This window comes from Chiroxiphia lanceolata, chromosome Z, assembly GCF_009829145.1.
Source record: "Chiroxiphia lanceolata isolate bChiLan1 chromosome Z, bChiLan1.pri, whole genome shotgun sequence".
Taxonomy (NCBI): Eukaryota; Metazoa; Chordata; class Aves; order Passeriformes; family Pipridae; genus Chiroxiphia; species Chiroxiphia lanceolata.
Window position 1 is genome coordinate 20,308,874 of NC_045671.1, and position 27,762 is coordinate 20,336,635.

The following is a 27,762-nucleotide window of genomic DNA, read 5'->3' on the forward strand; positions in this document are numbered from 1 at the left end:
GGGTGGGCTCAGCTCAGCGCACACTGTGTCTCACCTAAAAAACCCACTGCGCAGGCTCAAAGGGTAAAGACCCTTCCCAAATCTTCGTTCACAAAGACTGGCCATACTTATTTCATAGATACTGTAACTTAGCTTCTAGACTGCTCTTTAAAGCCTCTCCCCTTGACTACACAAGAGGACTGGAGAAATTAACCTCCTTAGCTCTTTTTCTTACCCAAATTAATTCTTACCTTCACCTTGGTTGAAGCATCATCTAGTGTTGTGACTTCATGGTCTGTGTGCTCTCCAAAAAGCTTGTCAATAGCAGATATTGGGCATTTGCAGTGGTAACAATATGTGTCTACTTGTGCTTTCTTCATTTCTCTTTGAGGGCTCTCAACTTGAGGAATGTTTGTTGCAGATTTTTCAGGGTACACCACCACAAAACCTGAATCTTCAAGCTCAACAAGTGTTCTTTGTTCTGGCTCATTAACAAATTCATAACTACCAACAGCATGCTCAAAAGAGTCCCTGTCTTCAAATAATAGCTCCTCATGTGTAAATTGGGATGATATTTCATCTTGCAAAAGTTCTTCTTGCGTAATCACATCATAGTCCATTGACTCAGCGAGATCTTCATAAATATCAAGGTGCTGCTCCTCTCTTTGAAAGTCTGGATTCTCTATTTGCTGAATGGTAGGGACACAGGAAAGATGTTCCTGAGTATACTGATCATCTACACTGTCTTCAACAAATGGAATGTATTTTTCCATTTGAGCAACTGCTGCTGTATTGTGCTGTTCTTCCTGCTTATTACCAGCTTCTTGATATGTAGCTCCCTGATAATCCACTAGTCGACTATATGTTTGTTGACTTGAATGCTCTGGCAACTCCTCAGTTGTTTCTACAGGTGCATTTTCTTCTTCTCTTTGTTCTGCGGTATCAGTTCTTGCACCTGAAAGGATTGTTCTGCTTCCAAAAGGAATGGCATGCATTGGTTTACAAATTGTTGCTTGAATGTCACTGTCAACCTGGATTTTGTCTCTCTCCACAACACCCATTTCTGGCAGAACTTCAGTTTTGACACATTGAACATAACCAGATCCCTCCTGCTGCTTGTTCTCTGAATTCCAGCTCAAAATTCCTCCACTGAAGGACTCATCCTCTGGTGTCTGATCTTTTTGAGGCCCTACAGCCTTATTTGGAATTTCATCTTTAAGAATATATTTTTCAAAATATATTCCAGTTCCATCATCCGTGTCTGAATTCCTACTAGGGAAAGATGCATTAGAATTACCACTTTCCTCGTCAGAGGGAGCCTCATCCTTTGTCTTTTCTCCTACTGCTTCTGCATAGAGGTCCTTGTATAAAAATGATAGAGCAGGTGGCTCCTCTAGAAGCTCTGGATTAATTGCAGCAACAGTGGTAGGGAACAAGAGAGATCTTTCTAGTACTCCTTCTTCTGAGTCGAAGAGTGGGGTCCCTGGTGACTTCCGTTCATCTTCTACGTATGTAATGCTTTTATTGCTAGAATCAATTGATTTCTGCAGAGGTAAAGGTTTTGACACATCTGCATAGGACTGCATTTTGCTTTCTCCTTTCATGGTACCATAAAAGACTTCATCCAAATCCTCAAGTAAAGAAAACTCTTCCAAAGTATCTGCCTCAGTGCTTTCTTTAAAAGATTTGCCTTCTTCGACAGGTTCATTGGGATCTTCTGTCACAGGAGACAATGAAATTGGTCTTTCAAAATGTGGCTTAATTGGGGATTTGTCATCAATCAATGTATACTTTTCAAAATAATCCATATCAGCAGCACCATTATTAGGATCCAGCACTGCATAATTATTGTTCTCTGGCAAAAAGGGATTTTCTTGTTGTGTTTCTCCAGTTTCCTCAACATTATCGTTTTTGACCAATTCTGGTATTTCATCGCTTGCAGTCTTTCCACACACTGAGCCTTCTGAAATTTCTGTGGTTCTTCCAGAAGCCAGGGCTCTGTGGTCATCATCAGTTAATTTTCTTTTAAACGAAGGATTTGTTTCCAAGTATTCTAATTTATCTGGCATCTGTTTACTTTCTTCTTGATCAACAGAAGAAACATGTGTAGGAGCATGAATATTGAGTATTTCATAACCTTCTGAAATTATATTAAATAGATCTTTCTGTTCAGTAGTCTCCAGAGCACACTGACTGTCTTCTACAGCACTTGCATGTTCCACTTCTTCCTCTTCTCCTCTCAGGTAATGTTCAGGCACTTCAGACACTTTGCCTATCTCCAGATGTTGCATTACTTCCATTTTTGTAGGTTTTACAGTACTAGTTTCATACTTCACAATGTTATCTGGACCTTGATTATCTCCTACCCGAGATGGTAAATCATACCTTTGTGTTCCAGGACTAGTGTCTGAGGACTTCCTGTGAGAAAATTCATTTGACACTGATTCAGAAACTCTAAATGTATGTCCCTTTTTCTCTATAGTCTCATCAACTGTAAGTTCTGTGCAACTTTCAGCTGGGAATTGTTTTGACCCAAAATCAGAAGCTTCATCTGGAGAAAATTGAATTCCTTGCCTGTCTACATCTCCAGCCCTTAGCAGACTAATTGAGCAAGCTTTCACCTCTTCTACCAGCCAGCTAGCTAGCCCAAAAGATGGAATATCTGGGTTCTGCTTTTCATCGGAACTAGAGCCAGCAGACTGCATCTCTGCTGAAGAAAGCTTGTCCTTTTCACCAGAATAATGCTGATTTTTGTGTGTCACAGTTTCACAAAGAAGATCTGATGAAATAACTTCCAGATGCTCCAAGGTCGTATGCTTTTGGTCTTCAAAACGCATTTCACGTCTATGCTCTCCTTCAGTATAAACACATGAAACTATGTTAGATTGCTTTCTAAGCATGCCTGCTACATCAAAAACAGATGATGGAATATTTTGTTTCTCTTCGTCATCAGTAAAAGCCACTGATACTGACCTTACAGGTTCTGACTTTTCAGGCAACATATGAAAAAGTACAAATGACTCTGACTCTGCTTGCTGGTCTGCTACAGCAGTCACCTCTGACTCCGTGGCAGACCTGTGGCAGACTCTGACTGACCTTGGCACTGTCTGCACATCAGGTTGCATTTCTCGCCCATCTTGCTCAGTAGTGAATTTAGGGGAGCTTCTTAGCTGCTCTGGTGACAAATATTTTGTGTCCAGCAAACAAGATTCTGGGTTGTCTTGATCTTCTGTGTGCACTGGAGTCATACTCTCTAACTGCACTGTCTTCAAGTTTGCTGTTTCAGGCAAACTGAGCTGAATTTTTTGCAATTGTTTTTCATCATGTGGTGGAATTACATGTTTACACTCTGATTGCACAGGCTGAGCAATAAGTGGCTGCATACTTTGCTTCTCTTGTTCAGCAAGGGACCATGTGGGAACCAAATATTCAGAGTCTGGTTTTGAATAAGGTAGAATTTCTTGCTGACATGTTTCATCACCTGAATAAAATGAAACTGAAGGTTCAGAATCCAATTTTGAAGGTACAGTCAAGTAATCCTGACTTTCTAGAGTTTCTACTCTATCTGTAGAATGTGATAAATTTGATTGTTCAGATTCTAATTGTGTAGCTGTGTGGAAGTAATGTGGAGTTGGTTCTCTCTCTGCTTCAGGTAAAATTTTATGTTGAGCCTCTGACTTTGCAGTCACAGGCAAATGTAGAAGACTTTTTGTATTCTCTGCTTCTTTTCTCAGAAAAAAGGACCCTGACTCAGGCTGGGCAGTTTCTGAATGCTCTGCTTTACAGCAAGAGTAAGACAAATCTAAATGTTTGGGTGACAGGCCTCCAGTTACAGATGAGGACTTAGGGCTTCCTTCTCGGTTTGTTTCAGAAACAGCATGTGAGGCGTCCAAAGGTACAGACACTGTTTTTTCAGTAAGAGATGAATAAGATTGAATTTTTTTTCTCTTTGCTTCCTCAGTGGAAAATGATAAATCTTGTTGTTCAGTTTCCAGCTGAGTAGTTAGAGATGAAGTAGCCCCAGTGTCTTGCTTCTCAGAATGTCCTGCTCTCAGCAGGGCCATTTCACACTTTTCCACTTTGTCAGTAGGATTTAATAAATCTGATAGTTTGAAGTCTGGTTGTGCAGTTCCTTGCTCCTCAGTCCTGACAAAGGTATATGATACAGCAGGTGCTTCTGGTTGCGTTTCAACATCAGAGTACTGCAAATTAATACATGGCAGTTCAGGTTGGGCCCCATCCCTCTGCTTTATTTCACCCATGAAATATGGTATCTCTGGATGCTCCAGCTGGGCAGTCTGTGGTTGCTCTGACTCACTGTAGGAGTACCATGAATCTGGTGGCTTCATTCCACGAGTGTCTGCTTTGCCAGGAGAGCATGACAAATCTGGATGTTTTGATTTTGGTTCTTCTGGTTGCAACTGCTGTGATTTTCTGGTGTAATGTGGAATATCAGAAGGCATGAACCCTGCTTGTGCAGTGTCCTGTTTTTCTGTTTTATCAGAGGAATAGAAGTCTGGAAATTCCCCTTCCAGTGGGGATATAGTTGGTTCCTCTTCTGTGCCATGAGGACTTGAAAACATTGGTTGTTCCAATTTTAGTTGTACTGTTTCCTCTGGATGTAATGTATAGCTTCTCCTCTCCTGCTTGACCTCCAGCTGTGCACTTTGTTTTTCCTCACTAATAGACGAGGACAAATTTGTGCACAGTACTTTGCCCATGTCATCCAAGACATCTGAATGTTCAGACTCTGGTAAGCCAGCCTGTGATGGTTTTGTTTTTACAAAAGAATACAACAAACTCTGTTCTTTCAACTCTGGCTGTGTTGTTTTATGAGGTTCTGCTGTGCCAACAGAGAAGGACAAATCTGCATATTCTGATTTTGCTTGGGAATTTTGCCGTCCTTCTCTTTTCTCCATAGAGCACTGAAACTCAGGGTGTTTTGCCTGCATTCCTGCATCTTCGCATTGTTCTTCTTTGCTGAGAGATAATGAAAAATCACCCGTTTGTTCCTGCTCTGGCTGAATCTTCTCTTGCTGTTCTGTGTCAGTGGAATGTAATAAATCTGGATACTCCAAATCCTCTTCAGCCATTTGAGTTTGCTGTGTTCCACCAATCGAACATGATAAATCCATTATTTCTTCCTCTGGCTGTATGATTTCATGGTCTTCTAATCTACCAGCAGATAAATCTGAATGGTTTGATTTTACGTTTAAAGTTTCTTGTTCTATCTCACTAACAGAATGAGATAACTCTATATGTCTCAATTCTGTCTGTACTTTCTCGCCTTGTGCAGCTTTTTTGTAAGAATGCAAGAAGTGTGGCTTCTCCTCTTGAGCAGTCTGTCCTTGCTCTGCTTTGCCAGGCCAGGATAATAGAACTGGTTTTCCTGACACCAGTTGTGTAGTTTCTTGAGGTTTTGCTTTAGCAAAGGAATATGATAAATCAGGATGATTTGGGTCTGTTTTCATCATTTCTCTTCGCTCCACTATTCCACTATGAGATGATGAATCCAGAGTTCCCTGTCTCTCTTTGGCAGCTTGTGGATGCTCTGCTCTGCTGGCAGACTGTCCCTCATTAGGGCATTCCACAGCTGTGTGTTCCACCCCTTCTTGTCCCACTTCAGCTGCTAGGGATGCCAAGTCTGGGTGGCCCGGCTCCAGCTGTGAAGGTGGAATTTGCTCCATTTTGTCATGATCATACAATGCACCTGGCTCTTCCAACCCCGGCTGGATCATTTCCTGCACTTTGTCAATGGAACACGGTAGACTAGGGTGCTCAGATTTCGGCTGTAGTGTTTGCAGCCCCTCTACTTTGAAAACAGAGTAAAGCAAGTCAGGCTGCCCCTGCCCTGGTTCTGCCAATTTTGCTTCTGTTGAACTTTCAGAAGGGGACAAATGTGAAATTTCTACTTCTGGCTGAACCATTTTGTGTTCCGCATTTCCAAAGGGGTAAATTTGATCAATTTCTTGTCGTACTCTTTGTTGCACCTCCGTGTTGTACAGAGGAGATATCACTTCAGTGTGCTCTGTCTCTGGTGGCATAATTTCATCATCTGGCCTATCGATGGAAAATGATAAATCTGGTTGTTCCAAGCCCTCTTGGCCATGTTTGAAATGCTCCATTTTACCAGGAGTATGTGATAACTTTTCTTGTTCTAACTGCTGCTTTGTGACTTGCTGCTGCTTTTCTCTGCCAACAGAAAGTTTTCTGTGTTTCTGATCCAGTGGTGCTGCTTCTTGCTGTTTTGTCTCATCAGTGGAATGTAACAAATCAGGATGCTTCATTTCCCATGGTTCCCATCCAGTTTCTGGATGCTTCAACTCTATTTGTGCAGTTGCTGGAGAAACTCTTTTTTTGGCCACTTTAGGCAATTCTTGATGTTTAGAATCAAACTTTTGAGTTTCTTGTTCTTTGCTTGAATATTTTGAATCCAACTGTGAAGTTTCTTGCTTCTTTGGGTAGTGAGATTCTACTTCCATACTTGCATCTTGTGCTGCTTTGCCCAGGGTTCCTGGTGAATCCAGATGTTCTGATTGTTGCTGTATTTCTCCCTTGGAGTATGAGAGCTCTGGATGTCCTGACTCCTGCTCTACAGTGCTGCCTGGTTTTGGCTCACCACTGTCACATGAAAAATCTGGATGTTCCATCACTACTGTTTCAGCTTCTTGATGCTTTGAATGAACTGGTAAGGTTGGATTTTTCAATTTTTTTTCTCGTTCAGTTTCATAAAAAGAATATGACAAATCTGGATATTCTGAACTAATTTCCATTTCCAGTGGAGCTTCTTTTCCACTGGAAGATGGCAAAAACATTTGCTCCAGTTCTGGATGTACTATTTCTTGTTGTTCTGTTTTTCCAATAAAACAGGAAAGAAATGGTTGTTCTGATTTTCGTTGCATTGTTTCCTCCTGTGTTTCTATACTTACATAAGATGTTTGTTCTGGATATGCTGGCTCTGTTTGCATTTCTTCTTGCATTTGTTTACTGAAAGAATACGGCAAAGATGGATGCACTAGCCCTGCTTGAGCTATTTCTTGCTGTGCCAAATTACTTTGGTCTATGACCTGTGTCATCTCTTTACCCCAACTTTCTGACAAATCTGAATGCTCTGTTTCCATTAGCACAGCCTTCTGTTCCTCTCTTTCCTGCTGTTTCAGCTGTCTTTGTACTGTATCTTTTTTTTCCATTCTGCCAACAGAACATGATACGTCTTGCTTAGACACATTCAGTGGTGGTGTTTCTTGTTGTTGAGTACTAGCAGTGGAAAAGGAGGGAAAAGACTGTTCCTGCTCCATTTGTGTCATTTCCCAGGGCTTTACTTTGCCAGTCAAATGTGACTCCAGAAAGCCCGACTCCACTCCTTTTTGCATTACTTTTCCAGCGATAAATGAGAAATCCCTGTTTTCCGAAACTAGTTCTACATTTTCATGTTGCTCTGCTTCACTAATGAAACATGTTGGTTCTGGACCTTCTAAGTTTCTTCTTACAGCTTCCTGTGCTGTTTCTCCCTGAGAGTAAGAAGAATCTGTTTGTTCCATCTTTGGTTGTAATATTTGATGCTGTTCTGTTTTGCCAGGAGAGTATGTTGTTTCTGGCTGTTCCGCCCTCAGTTGTGAGGTTTTATGTTGCTCTCCTTTTCCAGTAGGATACGACCAAATTGGATGCTCTGGCTGAAACTGAGTAGTTTCTCCTTGCACTCGCTTGTCACTGGAATCCAGCGTACCTCCATGTTGTGAATCCTGCTGTACGGGCTGTGGTTTTCCTTTGTCACTAAAATATGCATCAAGAGAATTGTCTGGATCTGCTTGCAACAATTCTTTCTGCTTTGTTTTATTCATGGGATATGGTAAATCTGAAGGTGCTGTTTCCAGATACTCAGTTTGCTCTTTCTCAGCTCTTCCGGTGGAATCAATTATATCTGCATGTACCAACTGGAGTGCTGTAGTGTTTTCTTTCTCCGCTTCCTTCATCAAACATGATAAATCTGAAGGTAGCAGAGCAAGCTCTTCTTTTTCTTCATATTCTCCTTCTTCAGGGAAATAAGATTCTGGCTGTTCCAGAACAAAATGATCAGATGTTTGTTTTTCTGTTTCTTGCCTGGAAATTAAAAATTCCTGATGTTCCATTTCCAGCTGTGTACTTTCTGATTCCTCCACTACTTCCTCAGTTAAAGAAGAGTCTGGATCACCCATGTTGAGCTGTGCACTCTCTGATTCCACCATTTCTTCTGTGCAATATGATAAATCTGGGTGCTCTGTTTCCAGCTGTGGACTCTCCAATTTCTCCATTTCTTCTCTGGAAAAAGAAGAGTCTGGATGTTCCCCCTCTACCTGTGCACTCTCTGATTCCTCCATTTCTTCTGCGAAATATGATGAATCTGGATGTTCTGTCTCCAGCTGTGTGTTTGCTGGTTTCTCCATTTCTTCCCTGGAAAAAGAAAAGTCTAGATGCTCCACCTCCAGCTGTGCACTCTCTGATTTTTTTGATACGTCCTTGAAAAAAAATTCTTGATGTTTTTTCTCCAGTTGTGAACTCCCTGATTTCTTTGCTTCTTTTGTGGAAAAAAGCAATTCTGGATATTCTGTTTCCAGTACTGCGCACTCTGATTCCTCTGTGTCTCCCCTGGAATATAAGAAATCTGGATGTTCTGTCTCCAGCTGTGCACTTGCTGGTTCCTCCATTTCTTCCCTGGAAAAAGAAAAGTCTGGATGCTCCATCTCCAGCTGTGCACCCTCCAATTCCTTTATTTTTCCCTTGGAAGAAGAGAAGTCCAGATGCTCTGTCTCCATCTGTGTTGTCTCTAATTCTCCAATTTCTTTGTTGGAATATGAGAAATCCATCTCCATTTGTGCACTTTCTGCTGGTTTGGTTTTTTCAATGGAAAAATCAGACTGACCAAAATCTACTGCTTTATCTGTAGCTGAATTTTTCTGAGTTTCTTCTGTTCCTGTATTAATAGGATATGAAATGCCAAAATATTTAGAATCTATATTTTCTGGAATTGGTGGATTTAGTTTAATTGCCTGCTCATCTGTTTCCTGAAGGGATGAGGAAAAGTCTTGTTCAGACTTTGTTTGGTTCTCCAGATGAATATTTTGAGTTTTTGAGAGAGAGGTCTCTTGACCCTCTTTTCTTTCAGCAGAATCCATTAGACCTGAACTCTCAGATTCTGACAGTGCAGTTGTTGATAAGGGACACTTAGTTTCTTGCTTCTCTGTTTCACCTCCAGGATATGGTAAAAGCACATTTTCAGACTCAGATTGTGCAGTTTCTGATGACTGAGGAATAGTATCTTCCTGTCCTGTTTCAATTAGAGTGGAATATTTGGATTTAGCTGATGGAGCACTAGGTAAGTAAGACTTCTGTCCTTCCCTCTCAAGATGTTCTGACATGGATACCATAGGCAAAATATGCTGAGTATTTCTATCTGTAGAATTGGGCTGAAATTCCTGCTTTTTTGGTTCATCCAGATGACCTGATGCTGTCAGCATGGATTGGTCTGTATTTTCAGCTGAGGGAAGTGGCACTTGTTTCTCATCAGACTCTAACGACCTGGAGATTGTTGGCTCTGTAACTGATGTTTTGGCCACAGGTGAATGACTTAGCTGTTTCCTGGCTTCTTTAGGAGGGAAGAACTTCAGGGAATGTCCTGGTATCTGATTTGTACTCTCCAGAAGAGGTTGTCTGTCTTTTCTTTCCTCATGTTGAAAAGTTCCTTCTTTCATTTTAATAGGTTGAATATTTTCAGATGAAACTTCATCTTTCTTAGTAAGATGTTTTTCAAGAGGTGATGTTGGTGAAGAAAAGCTTTGATTTTTGTGTCCTATGAGTTGTTCTCTTTGCTTCCTTCTTCTCTCTGATGGTGTTTCAAGAATTCTACTTCTTGCTCCCTGAAAAGATTTTGGACGTGTTGCTTCTACGTGTGAACTGAACTTCTGCAATCTTTCTTTTACTGATGTTTCAAGGAACTGTTCGGAGTCTCCTGAAACTGAGCTACTTCTCCGTATTCTGGTTTTCTCCGATGTTTCAGGGAGTGGACCACTCCCTCCAAAAATTGAGTTGAACAGTTGGATTCTAGCTTGTACTGGTCCTCCAAGGATCGGACCAACTTTTCTCAGTCTGCTCTCCCTAAATATTGATCTTATAGGAGCACGTTTTACCGGCTCTTCTGTGGTGTTCTCTAGATCCTCTTTGTTGTCCAGTATTTCTTCATCTGTGTCTCGCATTTCCACCTGCTCAACATTCAACACGGAGGCCTGCAGATCTCCTAGAACAGTTCTTGGTTCTTGCCTCTGCATTCCAGATGAGTCACGTTTTTTATTGCTCTGGCCTCCCTTCCGGCTTGTAGCCATCGGCACCCTATTTGAAGATTTTCGTGTCCTTTTCCGAACAATTTTACCTTCATCCATAACAAAGATAACTTTTCCTGGAGGAGAACCTACTGGTGAACTTTCCATACTGTAAAGATCAGAAGTTGTACTAGTTTCTGAGGTCCAGGGAGTAGAACATCTGCTCGAGCTGGTTTCCCAGGTTATTCCACTGTCTTCACTTTGACATGTTACCATAGAAAAGGAGGGGTTAGTCATGATGTACTGAAGCTTGGGTTTCACATCTTCACTTTGGATAAGATCTTTTAAACTGCATAAAGAAAGAACACAGTGAAAAAAAAGAAAGCTGTAAAAACACACAAGAAATTAAATTATTGCTGTAAAACCTAATTTTTTTCATTACAGCAAAAACACTTTTCAAAGCTGTAAAAATACTGCACAAGCATAAATTTTGAAGTAGAAGCATAAGAAAACTCCTATTTCATCTGCCAAATATATTTTAGATGAATTTGTGTAAAGTTGCATGTTGCAAGGTTAGTTCAATGAAGGGGAGGTGTTTAAATGCTTTTGACAAAGCAGGAAAAACAGTCTTTGATCTAACTTTGTTTTGCCAGTGTGAGATTGAGCTGGTTCTGGGGCTGATCTCCAGCAAATATTTATTTCACAGTATAAATTAAACCTTGTATTAAACACTTAGATACTGTCAGTGTTTTAATAGCACCACACTGGCTTTGCGCAAGTGTGAATCATTATACATGATACAAAGGAGTATATATATATATAGTATATATATATATATATGTACTAGTATATCCACTAGTTTGATTCTGTCTTCTCATATGTTTCATCCCCTGAGCACTCTCAGTATTTAACAAAGTAATTTAGAATACATTCAACAATTAAAAAAACCTGAACTCTCCCCAAATGAAATAGCAAAGTTTCATAAAGCTAGCTTTAAACTTTATGATGTATAATCAATATATTATCATATGCTGCAATCAAATTTTTCAGTTAAAAGAAAAGGCTGGAGAAACAATTTTCAGGGAAGCTTTAGAAAGGAAAATGGTCTTCAAAGTAAGAGTGTAAAGACTAGCAAAAGCAATTAGAAGAATTCTACTTCTTGCTCCCTGAAAAGATTTTGGATGTGTTGCTTCTAAGTGTGAACTGAACTTCTGCAATCTTTCTTTCACTGATGTTTCAGGGAACTGTTCAGAGTCTCCTGAAATTGAGCTACTTCTCCGTATTCTGGTTTTCTCCGATGTTTCATGGAGAAAAAGCAATTAGAAGACATAATGTGTCTGGGGAGGGGGAGTATTTTTAGGGTACCCCAGGAAACAACCCTTGAAAACAAAGGGGTCCAGGAGGGATGGACGTACTTCAAGGAGCAAGTTTTGAAAACACAGAAGCAGGCTGTCCCAGTGAGCCAAAAGGTGAGCCAGCGGGGAAGACGACTGGTATGGCTGAACAGGGAGATTTTGAAAGAAATTAGGGTAAAGAAGAGAGCCTACCGATTATGGAAAAAAGGGCTGACTACTCAGGAAGAATTTAAGAATATAGTTAGGTCATGTAGAAAGAAAATTAGAGAGACGAAGACGCAACTTGAACTGAATCTCGCCACCTCTGTGAAGGATAACAAAAAGTCCTTCTACAGATACATCAATAGCAAAAGGAGGGGCAAGGAAAACCTTCATTCTTTACTGGACATGGACGGGAATATAGTTATCAAAGATGAGGAAAAGGCTGAGATATTTAACACCTTCTTTGTCTCCGTTGTCAACAGTAAGACAGTGTGGTGGGGGGAAAGAGTTTCCCCCCTGAAGTTATAAAATGGTAAATCCCCAGGGGGTGGTGACCCTTGAAGTTTTGAGCCAATGAGCGCTTTTGCAAAATATAAACATATCACAAGCAGACCTGAAGAGAAAGGTAGTTGTACTTGTTGAGAGAGGTGGCCATGTTCTGAGGCCACAAGGAGAAGGGGCCCCCAGCCCCACGGGGGGCTGAGGCCCACCCCCCAACCCCGGCTGGGGGCTGCAGGGACTTGGAACAGTGTAAGACTGGGCTAAGTGTCTGTAGCTGAGCCGGGGGATGTTTCTCCACTGTGAGCCGCAGCAAAAGATACTGAAAAACGGTGGTGGAACAGCAGTGGACGGAGAAAGTGGCAGAGAGCCAGAAGAGATAAGACCAAGCAGCAACAACAGGCAGGCAGGAACACAGAGAGAACTCCTGGAAGAGAGTGCCAAGAGAGAGCCAGCAGCAGAGAGAGAATTAGGCTCTACAGAGAGAGAGAGAAAGTTCGTGTAAGAACTGAAACAAAACCCCAAACCCCTCTGAGACCTCCGAGAGAGAGGAGGATGATGAACTCTTACTTGAAAGAGTCTTGAAGTGCTACAGCACTGCAGAAAGGAGCTGAAAAGCTCCGAGAAGGAATGCAGAGGGGGTGACCTTGGCCCCCCTGCTGCTTGAAGCAGAGCACAGGAGCTCTGCAAAGGGGCTTGATTCCCCTGAAGACATGGGCCGCCACGAAGACCCCTGAGCTTCGTCGATATGACCATGGTGAAACGACCTTGTCCGGGTGAATGTAGCCCACGGAAGATAAGACCCTCACTTGGAGACGAATGGCCGAGAGGGCTTGGATACCCCCTCGTGTGTACTGTCAGAGATCCAGCTACAGCTGCTGCATGGAAGAGAGAGAGAGATAGACTGCTACTCTGAAGAGAATGCTACTCTGAAAGTGGAAAGGATCTTTCCTTCTTCCCTCCTGGACTTTTATTTGGAGGGGAGAAGAGATTTGATCCATTGTAAATACTTTTATGTCGTGGTAGAGATAGCTAAGATTGTATATAATGTATTGTAGTATTTATTTTGTACAGTCATTGTAATATATAATCCCTTCCCCCATTTTGAGTCTTGTGTGGTGTCTGGAAAACCCATCTCACCCTGGGTTGAGATGTGGGAGGGGGCTTGGACTAGAGAATTGGATTTTGGGGCTCTCAAACCATGACATATTTGGTAGCAGAGGATGGTTACAAACCTGTCGTTCTCCTGAGGACAGCTGGCCTCTGGAGCTTGTAGAAAGAGATAAGAATCTGAACAGCCCCCCTGTAATCCAAAAGGAAACAGTTAGTGACCTACTGAGCCACTTGGATCCCTGCAAGTCTGTGGGACCAGATGGGATCCACCCAAGGGTGATGAGGGAGCTGGCAGAAGAGCTCGCCAAGCTTCTCTCCATCATCTACCAACAGTCCTGGCTCACTGGGGAGGTCCCAGATGATTGGAAATTGGCAAATGTCACACCAATCCACAAAAAGGGCGGGAAGGAGGACTTGGGAAACTACAGGCCTGTCAGCCTGACCTCAGTGCCTAGTAAGGTTATGGAGCAGATTATCCTTGGTGCAATCACACAGCACCTACGGGATGGACAAGGGATCAGACCCAGCCAGCACGGGTTTAGGAAGGGCAGGTCCTGTCTGACCAACCTGATCTCCTTTTATGAGCAGGTGACCTGCCTGGTGGATGAGGGGAAGGCTGTGGATGTGGTCTGTCTGGACTTCAGCAAGGCCTTTGACACCACCTCCCACAGCATTCTCCTGAAAAAGCTGGCAGCCCACGGCTTGGACAGGGGCACCCTGTGCTGGGTTAGGAACTGGCTGGAGGGCCGGGCCCAGAGAGTGTTGGGGAGCAGTGCTGCATCCAGTTGGCAGCCAGTCACTAGTGGTGTCCCCCAGGGATCAGTGTTGGGCCCAGTCCTGTTTAATATCTTTATTGATGATTTAGATGAGGGGATTGAGTCCATCATCAGTAAATTTGCAGATGACAGTAAGCAGGGGGGAATGTTGGTCAGCTGGAAGGCAGGAGGGCTCTGCAGAGGGACCTGGATAGGTTGGAGAGTTGGGCCGATTCCAAAAGGATGAGGTTCAACAAGGCCCAGTGCCGGGTCCTACACTTTGGCCACAACAACCCCCTGCAGCACTACAGGCTGGGCACAGAGTGACTGGAAAGCAGCCAGACAGAGAGGGACCTGGGAGTTTGGATTGACAAGAAGCTGAACACGAGCCAGCAGTGTGCACAGGTGGCCAAAAAGGTCAATGGCATCCTGGCCTGTATCAAGAACAGTGTGGCCAGCAGGTCCAAGGAAGTGATTCTTCCCCTGTACTCAGCACTGGTGAGGCCACCCCTGGAGTACTGTGTCCAGTTCTGGGTCCCTCAGTTCAGGAAGGATATTGAGGTGCTGGAGCAGGTCCAGAGAAGAGCGACAAGGCTGGTGAAGGGACTGGAGCACAAGTCCTGTGAGGAGAGGCTGAGGGAGCTGGGGTTGTTCAGCCTGGAGAAGAGGAGGTTCAGGGGAGACCTCATCACTCTCTATAACTCCCTGAAAGGAGGTTGTAGCCAGGTGGAGGTTGGTCTCTTTTCCCAGGCAATTACCAGCAAGTAAAGAGGGCGTGGTCTCAAGTTGTGCCAGGGGAGGTTTAGGTTAGATATTGGAAAGAATTTCTTTACAGAGGGGGTAATCAGACATTAGAATGGGCTGCCCAGGGAAGTGGTGGATTCTCCATCCCTGGAGGTTTTTAAGATGAGACTGGATGTGGCACTTAGTGCCATGGTCTAGTAACCACAGCAGTAGTGGATCAACGGTTGGACTTAATGATCTCGGAGGTCCCTTCCAACCCAGCTGATTCTATGATTCTAGGATATACTCCCCAAAAAAGCACAGAAAATATAAGGAAAACACTCAACCCTGAATTTTCTTGAGTAGACAATAGTTCATTTATGGAAATCACATTTTTAGCTGATGAAAAAAAAGACAAAGTGTCTGCTGGACAAGGCATAGCCTTCAGGAGAGCAGAAGTGGTGAAGTGTCTGTCGCTCCCATGGAAGAATGCACACCTATGCCCACAAAATGTCAGTCTTCCACTGAACGGAGAGAAGGCTCACTTGCCAATTGATTAGGATAAAGCACTCAAGCTACAGTGAAGAAACCTAGCTCCTGACCATGGGATCAGAGAAGGAGAACCCATCTGACATGTGGCTGTGACTCACCACCACATGGGTGCCAGAGGTTCCTGCAGGCTATGGAGACAAAGAGACACCCCCAGAGAGCAGTTGACTTTGCTCCAGAGGGTGCTGAGCACCAGGCAGAAGGCAAAGGTCCTTGAAGGAGGAGAAGAAGAAATCCTGCAGAGAACCATAATTGCTCCATCAAGCAAATTCTCTGAACTGTAAGTTTTTTTGTAAAGGTCACTCAGCAAAACTGCTCAGTAGCTAATGTAAACAGAAAGGTAATCCTGCTACTAGCAGTGCTGCCCTTACCTTTCATGAATTTGCTTTCTGGTGCGTGTAACAAGAGGGACTACTCTGGGCTGGCCCATGCTCAGATTGTCTCTTCTCTGATTTCCTCGGTGCGAGGACAGTATCAAACTCTGGCAATGGGGCTTAAAGCCAATTGTGGTGATGGGGCTGGCCTGGAAACAGTGACTAGCGGGACAAGTTAGACTAAAGTCCACAAATCAAAGCAAGTCTGACAGTGCAATATTAAATAATCACATGCCTCCTCATGCCTCCTCCACCAAGCCTAGCTCTCAAACAGATATAAACCCCAGGATGTGCAGCAGATTCTCTGCCTTGATGTAGTACTCTCTATCAAGGCTGGTTCCATAAGAGGAAACTTACAGGTGGGAGGAAGAGGCCCAGCAGACACATCTATACTGATTTTTCTGCTAGCTTTTCCTTTGCCATTTCCATAGCTTGGCATTAAGTTGACTGGGGCATAGTCAAATAAAATTAAATTAAAAAAATAGGAATGAATAGCAACAGTACTAAGAAAGCTTTCTGTTATTTGAGTCCACAATAACAACATGACAAATCTTTTTTTTCCCCCACATATTTCAACATCTAAATCGCATTCATATTTTTAAACTTATTTTTCTGCAGTACCTGGCACTATTAAATAAAACTTCATGCAGAACAGAGTAGCACTCCCACCCACTTTAGCTGATATTAGTGAATACGAATGGGTTGCCCTGGCCCTGTCTATGCAAAAAGCTTGAATTATTCACATCATTATCTCATTTTCATGGTCACAAACCAGTCACAGTTCATATTCCTCTACAGTGTGATGAGATGCTGCTTTGTACTTTAAAGACCAGAATGAAAGACACATAACTCATGCATTTCCTTCCAACACATTCCAAATGCTGTCCTAGTTTTGTCAACAATTTGTATACTGCTCAGTAGTAGCTAAAAGACCCTTCTCTCTAGTCAGAGGAAGTGTCTGCCATTGCAAAAAGCTGTTTGCAATGTTTCAGCTCCATAAATACAGATATGAAGCCACTGATATCCAGGGACAAAAGCCAGTGATGTCTTTTTTCCATGTAGATATTTCACATCCAATCCTGTTGGCACATATGCTATCAGTTTGTTATTTCACTGCTAGGACATCAACTTAAACCTTTTATAAGTCTTGGAGACGCTGACAACCAGTTTTGTGCTTCCTGCTAAAATAGCTCCAAATCAGATTTGTCTTATTGCCTCCTTCTTCTTCTCACATGCTGTGTCCAATGGGATTTCAGGTTTCTAATCCAGCCTGTCAGGCTGGGGTCATGTTCCCTCATGTATTATTCCAGGGAAGAGTTTTCACCTCCCCAGCTGCTGAGCAGTTGTGTTTAGACACATGGTGAGTGAGGTGTGCACACCTGTGCACATCACAACTATCACAAAGAGACACAGCCAGCCCATGATCTTTCTAAAATCCTCCACAGCCTCCCTTTATCCTCTTCACATCAGACCTTGCATGGCTGGTATCATCAAAATTTGTTGCTGTTTGCTGCATAGCACCTCACAAGCTGAAAACAATGTAGATAAAATGACCAAGATGTCAGCCTAGGTTGCATTGACAAGACGTCTCATTCTCTGAGGGCTCCTACTTCAGGAACAATGCAGGGGTCATGGAAACTTGTAGTGGTCAGATTGCTTTCCCAGGAGAAAGGAACTACTTATTTTGCTGTGCTTTTATTTTTGTTCTGAATATTCCTGTAGTTTCAGCCTTTACCATGCTGCCCTTTTTCCCCTACAGAAATCAGTATGCTCAGCATGGTCTCTGCCTACTGCTCTGCATTTCCGAGGGTTATAGTTCATCCATCCCTTTCTTCAGGCTAAGAGAATTAGGTGCTACAGAAAGTCACCATTTTAAACCCAGCCTGTAACTTGATAACGTATTATTGATTTCCTTCAGTGTTGATGATGCCTCTTCTGGCAACAGAGTAGCTCATGGATCTGCTCAAATTCAAATTAATAATTATCCTAAAAAAAAGGTAAGACAGCTGCTTGTCCAGCTTCACAAAGCTGATTTGTATTATGAGTAGCTGGGAGCCAGGAGCTGGGCTGTCTCACATATTTTGTTCCATTCCCAACACTTAGAAATGTCTGAAAAGGGACACAACCTGCCACAGTGCTGATCACTTTTCCAGCCACCAGGTTGTGCTATGTCCTAGTGGCATTGCCAGTTGCGGGATCAGATGGTGCTTGAGAAACTGCAGTACCTCTATGCCCCAAAGGTCTGTCCTGCTCCTGCATTCTGGATTCTCCACCATACATGTTGTGGAGGGAGCACAGGAATCAAACACCTGAGTCTGGATGGGAGACTTCCTTTACACAGTTATTTAATCACTCTGCTGAGACCCAGTGGAGAACTCCTTGAAGTCCGAGTGTTATTTTAGATCCCAACGGCAATGCAGACCTTTATTAAGGACTCAGTTAATATTATCCAAAAGGCTGAAGAGAAAGAAAACATGGAGTACCCAGTTGCAGGACCCAGCAGGGGCTGGGGTGTGTGGTGGGGTCACTGGCTGCACCCCTCCCCTCTGCTATGCCCCCATCTCAGCATTTTGCCCCATTTGGCTGCTCTCAGTGACTTTTTGTTCAAGCCTCTGCCACGACATGCTTGAGATGGCTTGCACAGCTCCACTTCCCAGCACCCTTACCTTCCCTGCCCATGTGCCTGATGCATGTGGCAAAAAAGCAGCCCTGCCAGCCCCTTCCACCCTGGGCCAAGGCAGGCACTGCCTCATCAGGGAAACTAAAATCACATACCCTTTCCCCACATCTTTCTCTGCTTTCAGCAGAGAATGGTAAACCTTTTCCTGGGAAGACAAATCCCCAGCACTCCCCTTCCCACCCCTTCTTTCCCATATCCCATTTACTATCATTCCACTCTTTTGCTCTCCTAGATGCTGCAGCAACCCCCACATGGCAGGCAGATCCCTTCTCCACTGTGCTTCCTGTTCTACCCGTTTTCACCAATCATTCCAAACTAGACCTGGCTCTAAAGCTTACACACTTCTGATCTTGCAGAAGGACTGCTTCATTTAAAACAAAAAAAACCCCAAAACCAACCAGAAACCAACAACCAACCAACCACCATCAAAATAAACAAAAAAACCCCCAAAACCCAAACAATTCCAGAACTCCAGGACTTCTCTCCATCTACTGGTTATAGGCCACCACTAAACGAGCAGATAAAATGAACCCCACACCAATTCCAGGCAAATGAGGTATTTAGAAACACTTATAAATTGGCTGTAGAGCCATTTTTATGTAAACCCTGTACATAGACACATCCAGAGACCGGAGGCCTTCACACTGCAAAAGGAAATCAGCTGAGAATAGTCTGAGACAGAACTGTGCCAGAACAGCTCACCCATCACTTAGTTGTTAGAGATACAGATACTCCAGCAGGTATGTAAACCAGTTAAACAGTAAACAATTTTTGTATAGTTAGACAAATCTCACCATTACCAACACAAAAATGAAAACCTATTCATTTCATACTCATGCTTGCCTTAAAGCAATACACACTTTCAAAAGATTTTCTCTGTTAAGATGATTAACTAGATACATAGAGCTAGAAACAGAAGCCATCTGGCACAATTCATCTATCTCAGATAGTAAAATACCCAAAGGCAAGAAAATATTTCAAGAACTCTGTGCAGATCAGTGGGTTATTTATGCTGACAAGGATATGAAGCCCTTATCCCATCTTTTTAATAGGTTCTGATGCTGCATATTAATCTCATTACTTGTATAAAAACCTGTGTGAGGAAACCAAATTATTTAAACATTACATTGAAAAGGGTAATAAAGTTGCAAACCCCAAACTCTTCTGCCTTTAATGGGCATGCATCATAATTTTGGTACAAGTCATAAGTTCCGCTGCAGCTTTTGGGATTTTATTTGCTGCAGCTGCTGCACAGTGTGGAAGTGGAGCTGTTTGGTCAGGGCTCAGAGGCTGGTGTCCCAGAGATGTCTGCTTCTTTCACATGGGTGCTTCCTGACCTTGGGCCAGCCATCTTGATGCATGATATAAAATGGGTATAAGGCTACTTAACATGTTGGAAAGGTGGAAATAGGAGCCAGCGGGGACTGTCCTGCTGACTGCAACATTGCACAACAGGTGCTGTTCAACTGCATGCAGAGGAGGAAGGCAGAAACAACAGAGAGCTTGGAGTTGTTAAAAATAAATTGATGACAGCAGAGTCCAAGATGGGCTGTCTTCAGCCATGTTTGCATATTAGTTACACCTCCTCCAAGCTATGTTTTCATAGGGCATGCACACAAAAAAAGCTATTCTGCAATGGGGGCTTGAAAACCTGTTTGTCAACAGATAATTAGTTCAGCCTGAGTAAATATGTCACAGGGGCTCAACCTGGCTGTTCTTGGCAGGAGCTCTCCCAGGCACTGAGCACAAGAGGAGGCCTGAAGCTGAACAGCCCTGCTGATACTTGTGACAACACCCAAGCAGATAGAGTCAGTTTTATTTTACTTCCCTAAACTATTGCTGAGCAGCTGGTGCAGTTACCACATTTGTGCCTAACTCAAAATTTCACATCTTCTTGGACTTAGTTAAACTAACCAAATAGATTTAAATATGCTCAGTTAGCATACAGCATAGCTGTTAAAATCTACTCTGGTATACTCTGACTTTTTTTATTAGTAAGACACTTCAGAACAGAGAGAAACTCTGCTGTGTTTAAACAACGAAGCTAAAGGGACTGTTTGCTGTGATGTAAGTAAGTGGTGAGATGCAGTGCTCAAGTTTGCATTGCAAAGGTTGCCAGCCAGAAGCAATCTTCCCCTGTACTCTGCACTGGTAAGGCCACACCTTGAGTACTGTGTCCAGTTCTGGGTCCCTCAGTTCAGGAAGGATATTGAGGTGCTGGAGCAGGTCCAGAGAAGAGCGACAAGGCTGGTGAAGGGACTGGAGCACAAGTCCTGTGAGGAGAGGCTGAGGGAGCTGAGCTTGTTCAGCCTGGAGAAGAGGAGGTTCAGGGGAGACCTCATCACTCTCTATAACTCCCTGAAAGGAGGTTGTAGCCAGGTGGGGGTTGGTCTCTTTTCCCAGGCAATTACCAGCAAGTAAAGAGGGCGTGGTCTCAAGTTGTGCCAGGGGAGGTTTAGGTTAGATATTGGAAAGAATTTCTTTACAGAGGGGGTAATCAGACATTGGAATGGGCTGCCCAGGGAAGTGGTGGATTCTCCATCCCTGGAGGTTTTTAAGATGAGACTGGATGTGGCACTTAGTGCCATGGTCTAGTAACCACAGCAGTAGTGGATCAACGGTTGGACTTGATGATCTCAGAGGTCCTTTCTGGCTGATTCTATGATTCTGGTAACAGGCACTTGGGGAGAAGTCATCCTCCCAGCACAAGTAGTAAATAATCATGAGGCTCCCTCCCTTTTTAGCTGTTCCTACTTATGTTTCACAGTTGGAGTTTTATTATTAGCCATTTAATTGCAGATTCCATTGAAAATTATCTAGACTGTTTGCAGTAAGTAACTCTGCTCCATTAACTTTGGCTGGTTTTCTTGTAGCGTTACAGACAAGTGCAAGCAGTGTTTATTGGCACATAACCCCTGTGCCAGTATGGGACTCGAAAGTGAACATCTTCCTTGGCAGTAAAGCAGCATCACACTGCTGTCACTGGGCATCCCCCCACCATGGAAAACTAGCTCTCTGCTCCCCATGCAAGGAGGTTTTCCTACAGTCCCGGAGTACATTTCCCTGTTTGGCTTTCATTCCTACAGTGCTTCAGGTGGGTTAGGCGGCACAGAGTCCCCCACCCCTCTTCTGCCATCTTTTTGCTCCCAGTGACCATCAGCAATGTCAGAAAGCACTTTGAACTGTGATACACAGAGAGTGGTGGTAAATGCAGGATGATTTCTCCATCCTGAGGAACTATATGACATACATTTCTTAAAAAATTGGTTTTTTCTACAGTAACTACTCAAAACTGATGGACTCTGCTTGAGACAAGGAAGAACTCCTGAGACCTGCTATATGCCAGGGGTCTCTCAAGCCTCACAGTCTCTTTATGAAACCAACTGTGCTGGCAAAGCCAGAGGAGTCTGCCTGCATGGATCAGGTTGCAGACACCTCCACATCCTGCACAGGAATATTGGGCAGGGCACTGGGCCACTGCCTTGCTCGTTATTTTCTTGATGGTAGGAGAGCAATATTAGGACAACAAACTGTTTCAGTGCAAGAGTTATTAAGAAAACAGAAGTATTAAAAAAAAAAATCTTAAGTGGTAGAGTATTTCCCATTCTACCACAAAAATCAGCCACACACACAAGTCATTACTGGCAATGGCAAGCATGTACAAGTTTTTCCTTTTTTAAGAAACAAGAGACCAAAGAGGGAGGGACAAGTGGGAAGGAAGAAAGAGCCATAAAAAGGAACAAATTGTAATGCACCATTATAATCTTTGAGCATTTTCTCCCTGACAAGCATATCTGCAGAGCATTTAAGATCTGTATGTGACAAAGAGTCAGCCAAAGAGGGAGGAGTAGAAGGAGATGCCACTTGAGCTGGCATATCAGAGAGTCTTTAAATAGAAAAGCTTCCAGGGAACTCAGGGTAGGCACTTACTGCACAAAACTTAATTACAGTCATAATCATTCGAAAAAAAAGAAATATTACAGCCTCCCCCCACCCCCCCTTTTTTTTAATCCACAGCAATTGGGTAAAGGAAGGGGGAAAGCCACTGAAGACAGCAAAGGACCCCAATCCTGTCATCCTCTGGGGCTCGTGCTTTGGGGTGGAGCTGCCAGCTCCCCCTGAGGCTGTGAATCTCTGGGGACACTGTACCTGTTAGTCAGTTCCTCTGCTTCCTCTGGGTCCACAGCCGCCTCCTCCTCCTCCTCCTCCTCCTCTTCTTCTTCTTCTTCCTCCTCCTCCTCTTCTTCCTCTTCTTCTTCATCTTCTATGAAGGACGAGGTCTCAGACGCCCTATCACACTCGGCACCACGGGAGCCCTCCATTCCCTTCCCAGCTCAGGCCCTGTCCGGTGATTTTTACCCCCAACCCTGTCCTCCCCAGGGTTGCCTGAAGCAACTGTCATCCCCAGTGGCACTCACTTCTCCTGACTCAGGGCAGTCCTTAAATAGATGCAGCCAAGTTACAGCGCAGAGTAGCTGCTGTTCCTACCCTGGGCCGTAGCACCAACCGGGTGCCAGGACACGTGTCCAAACCAAATGGCCGCCCCTCCAGTAGCTCGGCCCCTTCGCCTCTCACCGCTGCCAGAGCTGTTTCTACAGTAGACAGAGCAGCCAGGCAGCAGAGGGAGGAAGGGGCAGGGGCCCCAGCAGACCTTCCAAAGCCACCTCTAGCAAATTTGGGGTGGACAGCACATTTCAGGCAGATGGAGAGTTCTCCTGTGGCCTCAAGAAAAGGTGCATTTAGCAAGTTCCACCCTTGAGCACACCCAGAATGCCTCGAATTTGACCTAGAAAGGTCCAGTACAGTAACTAATGGATGAGTCTCAGAAAAATGCATTTAGTAATTAATACCATACTGTAAGGGGTATCAGATGCACTGTGACATTTAACCATACAAAAGGAATGTATTTAAAACCCAAATTTGTCGCTGTTTTTCATCACACAACATCTAAAATTTCCTCTTTGAGTGGACTTGAACCAATTTTAATTTAAACCAAAGACAAACTATACTACCACACAGAATTTAGGTTAAGCCATGTTTACCCTTTATTATTCTGCATTTTACACAAAATGCAGTGCTTTTCACAGACAAAATGGAAATATTTCCAACATGTACCAGCCAAATTAGTGACAAATTAAACAAAAATATTTTCAGAAGAGGAGGAAAAGCACCTCTGATTCTAAATAACAAACTTCCAAGGTATTTCAGGTATAAACCACTGTATACACAGCATAACCCTAACACCCCCATTATTTTTACCATTCTTCAAATAAATAGGTGGTTATAAATCAGTCAGGAAATTCTTCCTTGTGCTATAAGTATAGAAACACCCAACCAGGTATTTCTGAGTACAAGCTATCTCTGCAAAGGTAAATTAAAATCCCCCCGACATTTCAAAACAATACAGACAGGCAAAATCTTTGTGCTCCCTTGACCTACCCATTGACATACACAATTTACAAGGTGAGAATGTAACTTTTTTGAAAAGTGTATTTGAAATGAATATTAAACTAAATTAAACACTACATTTTATCATGAGCACAGACAGTGTACACAGCACAATGAAACTGAAGGTAGAGTACTTCACATTCTTCATAAGTGGAAGGCAAGAGCATTACAAATTCTCTAGAAATGCTTATATATTAAGCACAAGTTTTGATTCAGTCTTCAGCACAGTAAAAGAAAGGTGAGTACTCTTTTACCAGAACCCCTTCAAATTATCTCCAGACCTAGTGCTCTCCCTTCTGTACTTCTCATAAGTTAATTTGTCCTGTAAATTGACCAAAAATAGTGCATTTTTTCACGCTTTTCCTACAAGCATCATACACTGTAAAATCAATGAGGGAAAGATTTATATCAGAACACACAAGGATTACAGAGAACAACACAAACAAAAAAACCCTACAAAATACAAGACAACCCAGTGCAAGTAGAGTCCAATAAACCAAGAGTGACATTCGCTGATAGACTTAAATTTAACACCAAATATACTGTGAATTCAGTCCAATGACCCAAGTATAAGGAAAACACTGGTTCCAAAGAAGCACTTGGGATGGTATTCACAAATGCTAACTTTAGATTTTCTACAAATCACCTTACATCCTTTTATCATGGCTGCCCATTTCTCCCAAATTATCATGTCACCCCATAATGTGAGTCTTAAAATTCATTTATATGGATTTCTTTTTTCAAAAAAAAATAAACCCTTATACTGCCAGAATACCTTAAGGTACTGAGAGTACACTTACACATTCACATTTTAAGAAAAATGAGAACAAGAGCTAGAAGAGAAACTTTAAGTTTCACAGTTTACAGCCCATGCCAGTTCTGCATTTCTGTCACCAAAATGGAAGCTCTTGTTAACATTTGGTCCTCCCATGCACCTCTGAGCCTGTTCATTAAACGTACTCCTGGAGGACTGAAGAGAGTTCTTAAATTCCTACAGAAGACACTAGTGGTTTCTGACATATAAGGTGAGAAAAGACAAGCAAACCCAATGCCAAAATGAGTAGACAAGAACAGTCCTGAAATAACAAAGAGTTGAACCAAAGCATTTTTATTTTGAGGCAGTTACAAACCTCAAAGACAGCATCTTGCACACACAGTGAAACCTTGGTCAGCCAAGAAAAACACCTTTTACCAAAGATTTCTCAGAAAAAAATATTCCTGCTAGGGTGTATGCCAAGAGATAAGTGGGTGAAGGTTTTTATTTTGAAGCTGAGGAGAAGGAAAAACTTCACACTAACACTAAAATTTATGATAGCCATTACCCAATTTCTCCCTCTGGATATTTGCCCGGAGTAGATGAAAATCCAGGTCATTAAACCTCTGAACAACTTCAGACTAAGCAGAACTGAATCAAAGTTAAAGTTCAGTTCCTACCCACTCTCCCCAAACCATTTATTTTGTGGTATTATATTAGAAGTTTTCAGAAAAAAGTTGCAGCCACCATTTAACAAATATGCTATAAACAGGCTTGTCCTCAAACAACTAGGGAAATCAACCATCTAGAGTTTATATTTCTGATTATAGATGTAGCTTATCAGAAGTACATCAACTTCAGAGAAAAACACAAAAGAATTCTTTTGAAAGACACAGACCATTGTGGTTACAGACCTTGACTTACAGAGTTGCATGTAGGTATTACAATTTTTTTAACTAACTTTTTAAAAACAGTTAGGGAGAAGTGGTTTCAAACACAGAGCATTAATTTAAGGTGTAAGAAATGTTGACACATTAGGCGATGCAATGCAAACTTGTAAGAAACACAAAATTTTGTGCCTGACATCCAGCTCACTTAAAATACATTTTTGCCAAGTTTGAACATGTATGTCCCTTCTTGCTTATCCTATGTTGGGACAGTTTTAAATTTTCTAGACAAAGATACAGCCAACATATTTTTAAAACAAGAAGCAGCCCTCCCCTTTCTCCAAAGTCCACCTAGGGCTTGTAGAGCATCTTTGATTCCAGATATCAGCCTGTCCTAAAATCTTGTGCTTCAATTTTACATAAAGCAGATCAGAGTGAATGTTTCACTGAGATGCAAGTCTACCATCCTTTAGAGGAAGGGCTGAGAGAGAGAACATCCACATGGAGGGAAAATGTTTCAGTGATCTGAAAGAGTCAGATTAAAAGTGAAAGACTGTTCAAATTACAGAAGGAAGTGTTTTAAAAAGCAAGCCAAATCCTATATAGACTAGACTATGACGAAGTGTGCAGGAAGTAATCACACATCAGGCAAATAGTTTACAGTTCCTAGAACTTTGAAATAAACTAGAACTTTAAAGTTTGCATGAGAAGTGATAATGCTTGTTATTTTACAGTTATAGGGGTTGTTGCACTATTATTAGTGAATGCAATAAATCAAACTTTTACCTGTTCACAGATGCACTGCAAAATAGCCATAATAGATGTTTATGATTTGCAACATGGGCCCTACCTTACTGGCCATTTCCTATTCTACTTAATTATAGGAAATATTTTAAATGTGCAGTACAAAATAACAGAAATTGGAAAAATAACCTGTATCTTCCATATATAAATTTTTATTTCACTGGACACCATATAAAATATTAACTTAAAAAAATGGAAGTATGAATTTGACATCAGTGGTAAGTACAGTTTTAACAACTAATTGGTCTTCAATAGCAAATATATGAGAGGCAGAAATTGTGTTACAGGAGGTCTAAGAGAGGGTGTGCAATTCTTTTGGAAGAGCTCAAATTTTCAATATTATTTATTTAAATTCAGTTTACAATGGCTGACCAATTTACAAATATTTACACAAAATGAAATGAGAAGTCCAGCTTATTGTAGCATTGGTAGGGTTGAGAGGTGTTTTGATTTGGTCTTTTTCTTTTTCTCCAAAGCAGGCATCACTACTACTTCAAATATGTAAAAGGAAGCACAAAATTTTTTTTGCCTACTCTGTGTGAATATGAAGCATTTATGTATATTGAATTGAGCTTTTTTATTTCATCTTCTTCGTAGTAGAAATGTTGCTGGAAAATTCCAGTTTAGATTACAGTTCTTAATATCCAGAACACTACCAACCATGATCTAGCTTCATTTTCATAAACAGTCACTTGCTATTCCAAGTGAAATAAAACTGGAAAGTGCCAAGTTGAACCAAAGTGCTTACTACAATTAAGCAGATGTAAAGCATGGGCTCTGTGTTCACCAAGAAGTGGGTACTGTGCACAGTGCCTTAAGGATGGAGTCAGATTTGCACACTGATTAACTTTGAATGTCTAGTGCTTCATTGTTAAATCTGTCTGAATTAATGGCTACACAGATTATGCAAACAACAAGTCAATATATCCCCATACTTTCCCTGAAATAGATTTATTCTTGTTGTTTGCTGTGAGTTTCTTCTAGAAGCCAGCAATACAAGCATTTTCAGAAAACATGTCTTTGAATGAACAGCTGAATTAACAAATGTCGGTAATAAAATATGTCACATCCTTATAATAAACATTTCCTTAACAAAAGTTTATAGAGAAAAACAGGTTGTAAAGAGCCATGGGGTAGATGCCTCCTGATTTTGATACTGTTCATTGTTTCAGCAGGATCAAAAAAAAAAAAGTAAAAGAAGTTGGTTATCTTTTCAGTTCATCTGCTCTTAAAGGTAATATACATTTCAGGTCTTTCTTATCTCGTAATACCCGCCAAGCCTGGGGAAAAAAAAGCACAAGGTTTTAAAACAAAGACTAAATAATCTTTGCCATTAAAACTTAAATACCACTATAAGCAATAAGCATCACAGATCCACAAAAACAAGGATGATATCTTCCCCTTCTTGAAAAGACAGTTTGTGGATTGCTTTTTTCTTGGTTGGCTGGTTTTTGGTGTTTTTTAAGGGAAGCAAAATCCAAAAGATACATAAACCACAATGAACTAATGAGGAAGGTAGAGACTTTCAAGAAGACAGTGGATTTATTTTATTATATTATTATATATTTA

General features: G+C 42.1%; 2 protein-coding genes across 4 annotated transcripts in view; both read right to left on the bottom strand.

The window, feature by feature from the left end:
* CMYA5 (cardiomyopathy associated 5) overlaps nt 1-22,732 on the bottom strand; it is a 48,841-nt gene extending 26,109 nt beyond the window's left edge. Inside the window, exons 1-3 of the mRNA XM_032676830.1 lie at nt 22,450-22,732; nt 8,439-10,620; nt 231-8,306 (exon numbers count right to left, since the gene is read on the bottom strand). Coding sequence (XP_032532721.1) covers nt 231-8,306; nt 8,439-10,620; nt 22,450-22,622 — 10,431 coding nt within the window. The 5' untranslated portion in view covers nt 22,623-22,732. The remainder of the gene's footprint in view (nt 1-230; nt 8,307-8,438; nt 10,621-22,449) is intronic.
* Nucleotides 22,733-23,321: 589 nt separating this feature from the next.
* Nucleotides 23,322-27,762, bottom strand: part of TENT2 (terminal nucleotidyltransferase 2) — a 45,020-nt gene continuing 40,579 nt past the window's right edge. For all 3 annotated transcript variants that reach the window (XM_032676829.1, XM_032676827.1, XM_032676828.1), the window contains exon 15: nt 23,322-27,473. In XM_032676829.1, coding sequence (XP_032532720.1) covers nt 27,399-27,473 — 75 coding nt within the window. In that variant the 3' untranslated portion in view covers nt 23,322-27,398. The remainder of the gene's footprint in view (nt 27,474-27,762) is intronic.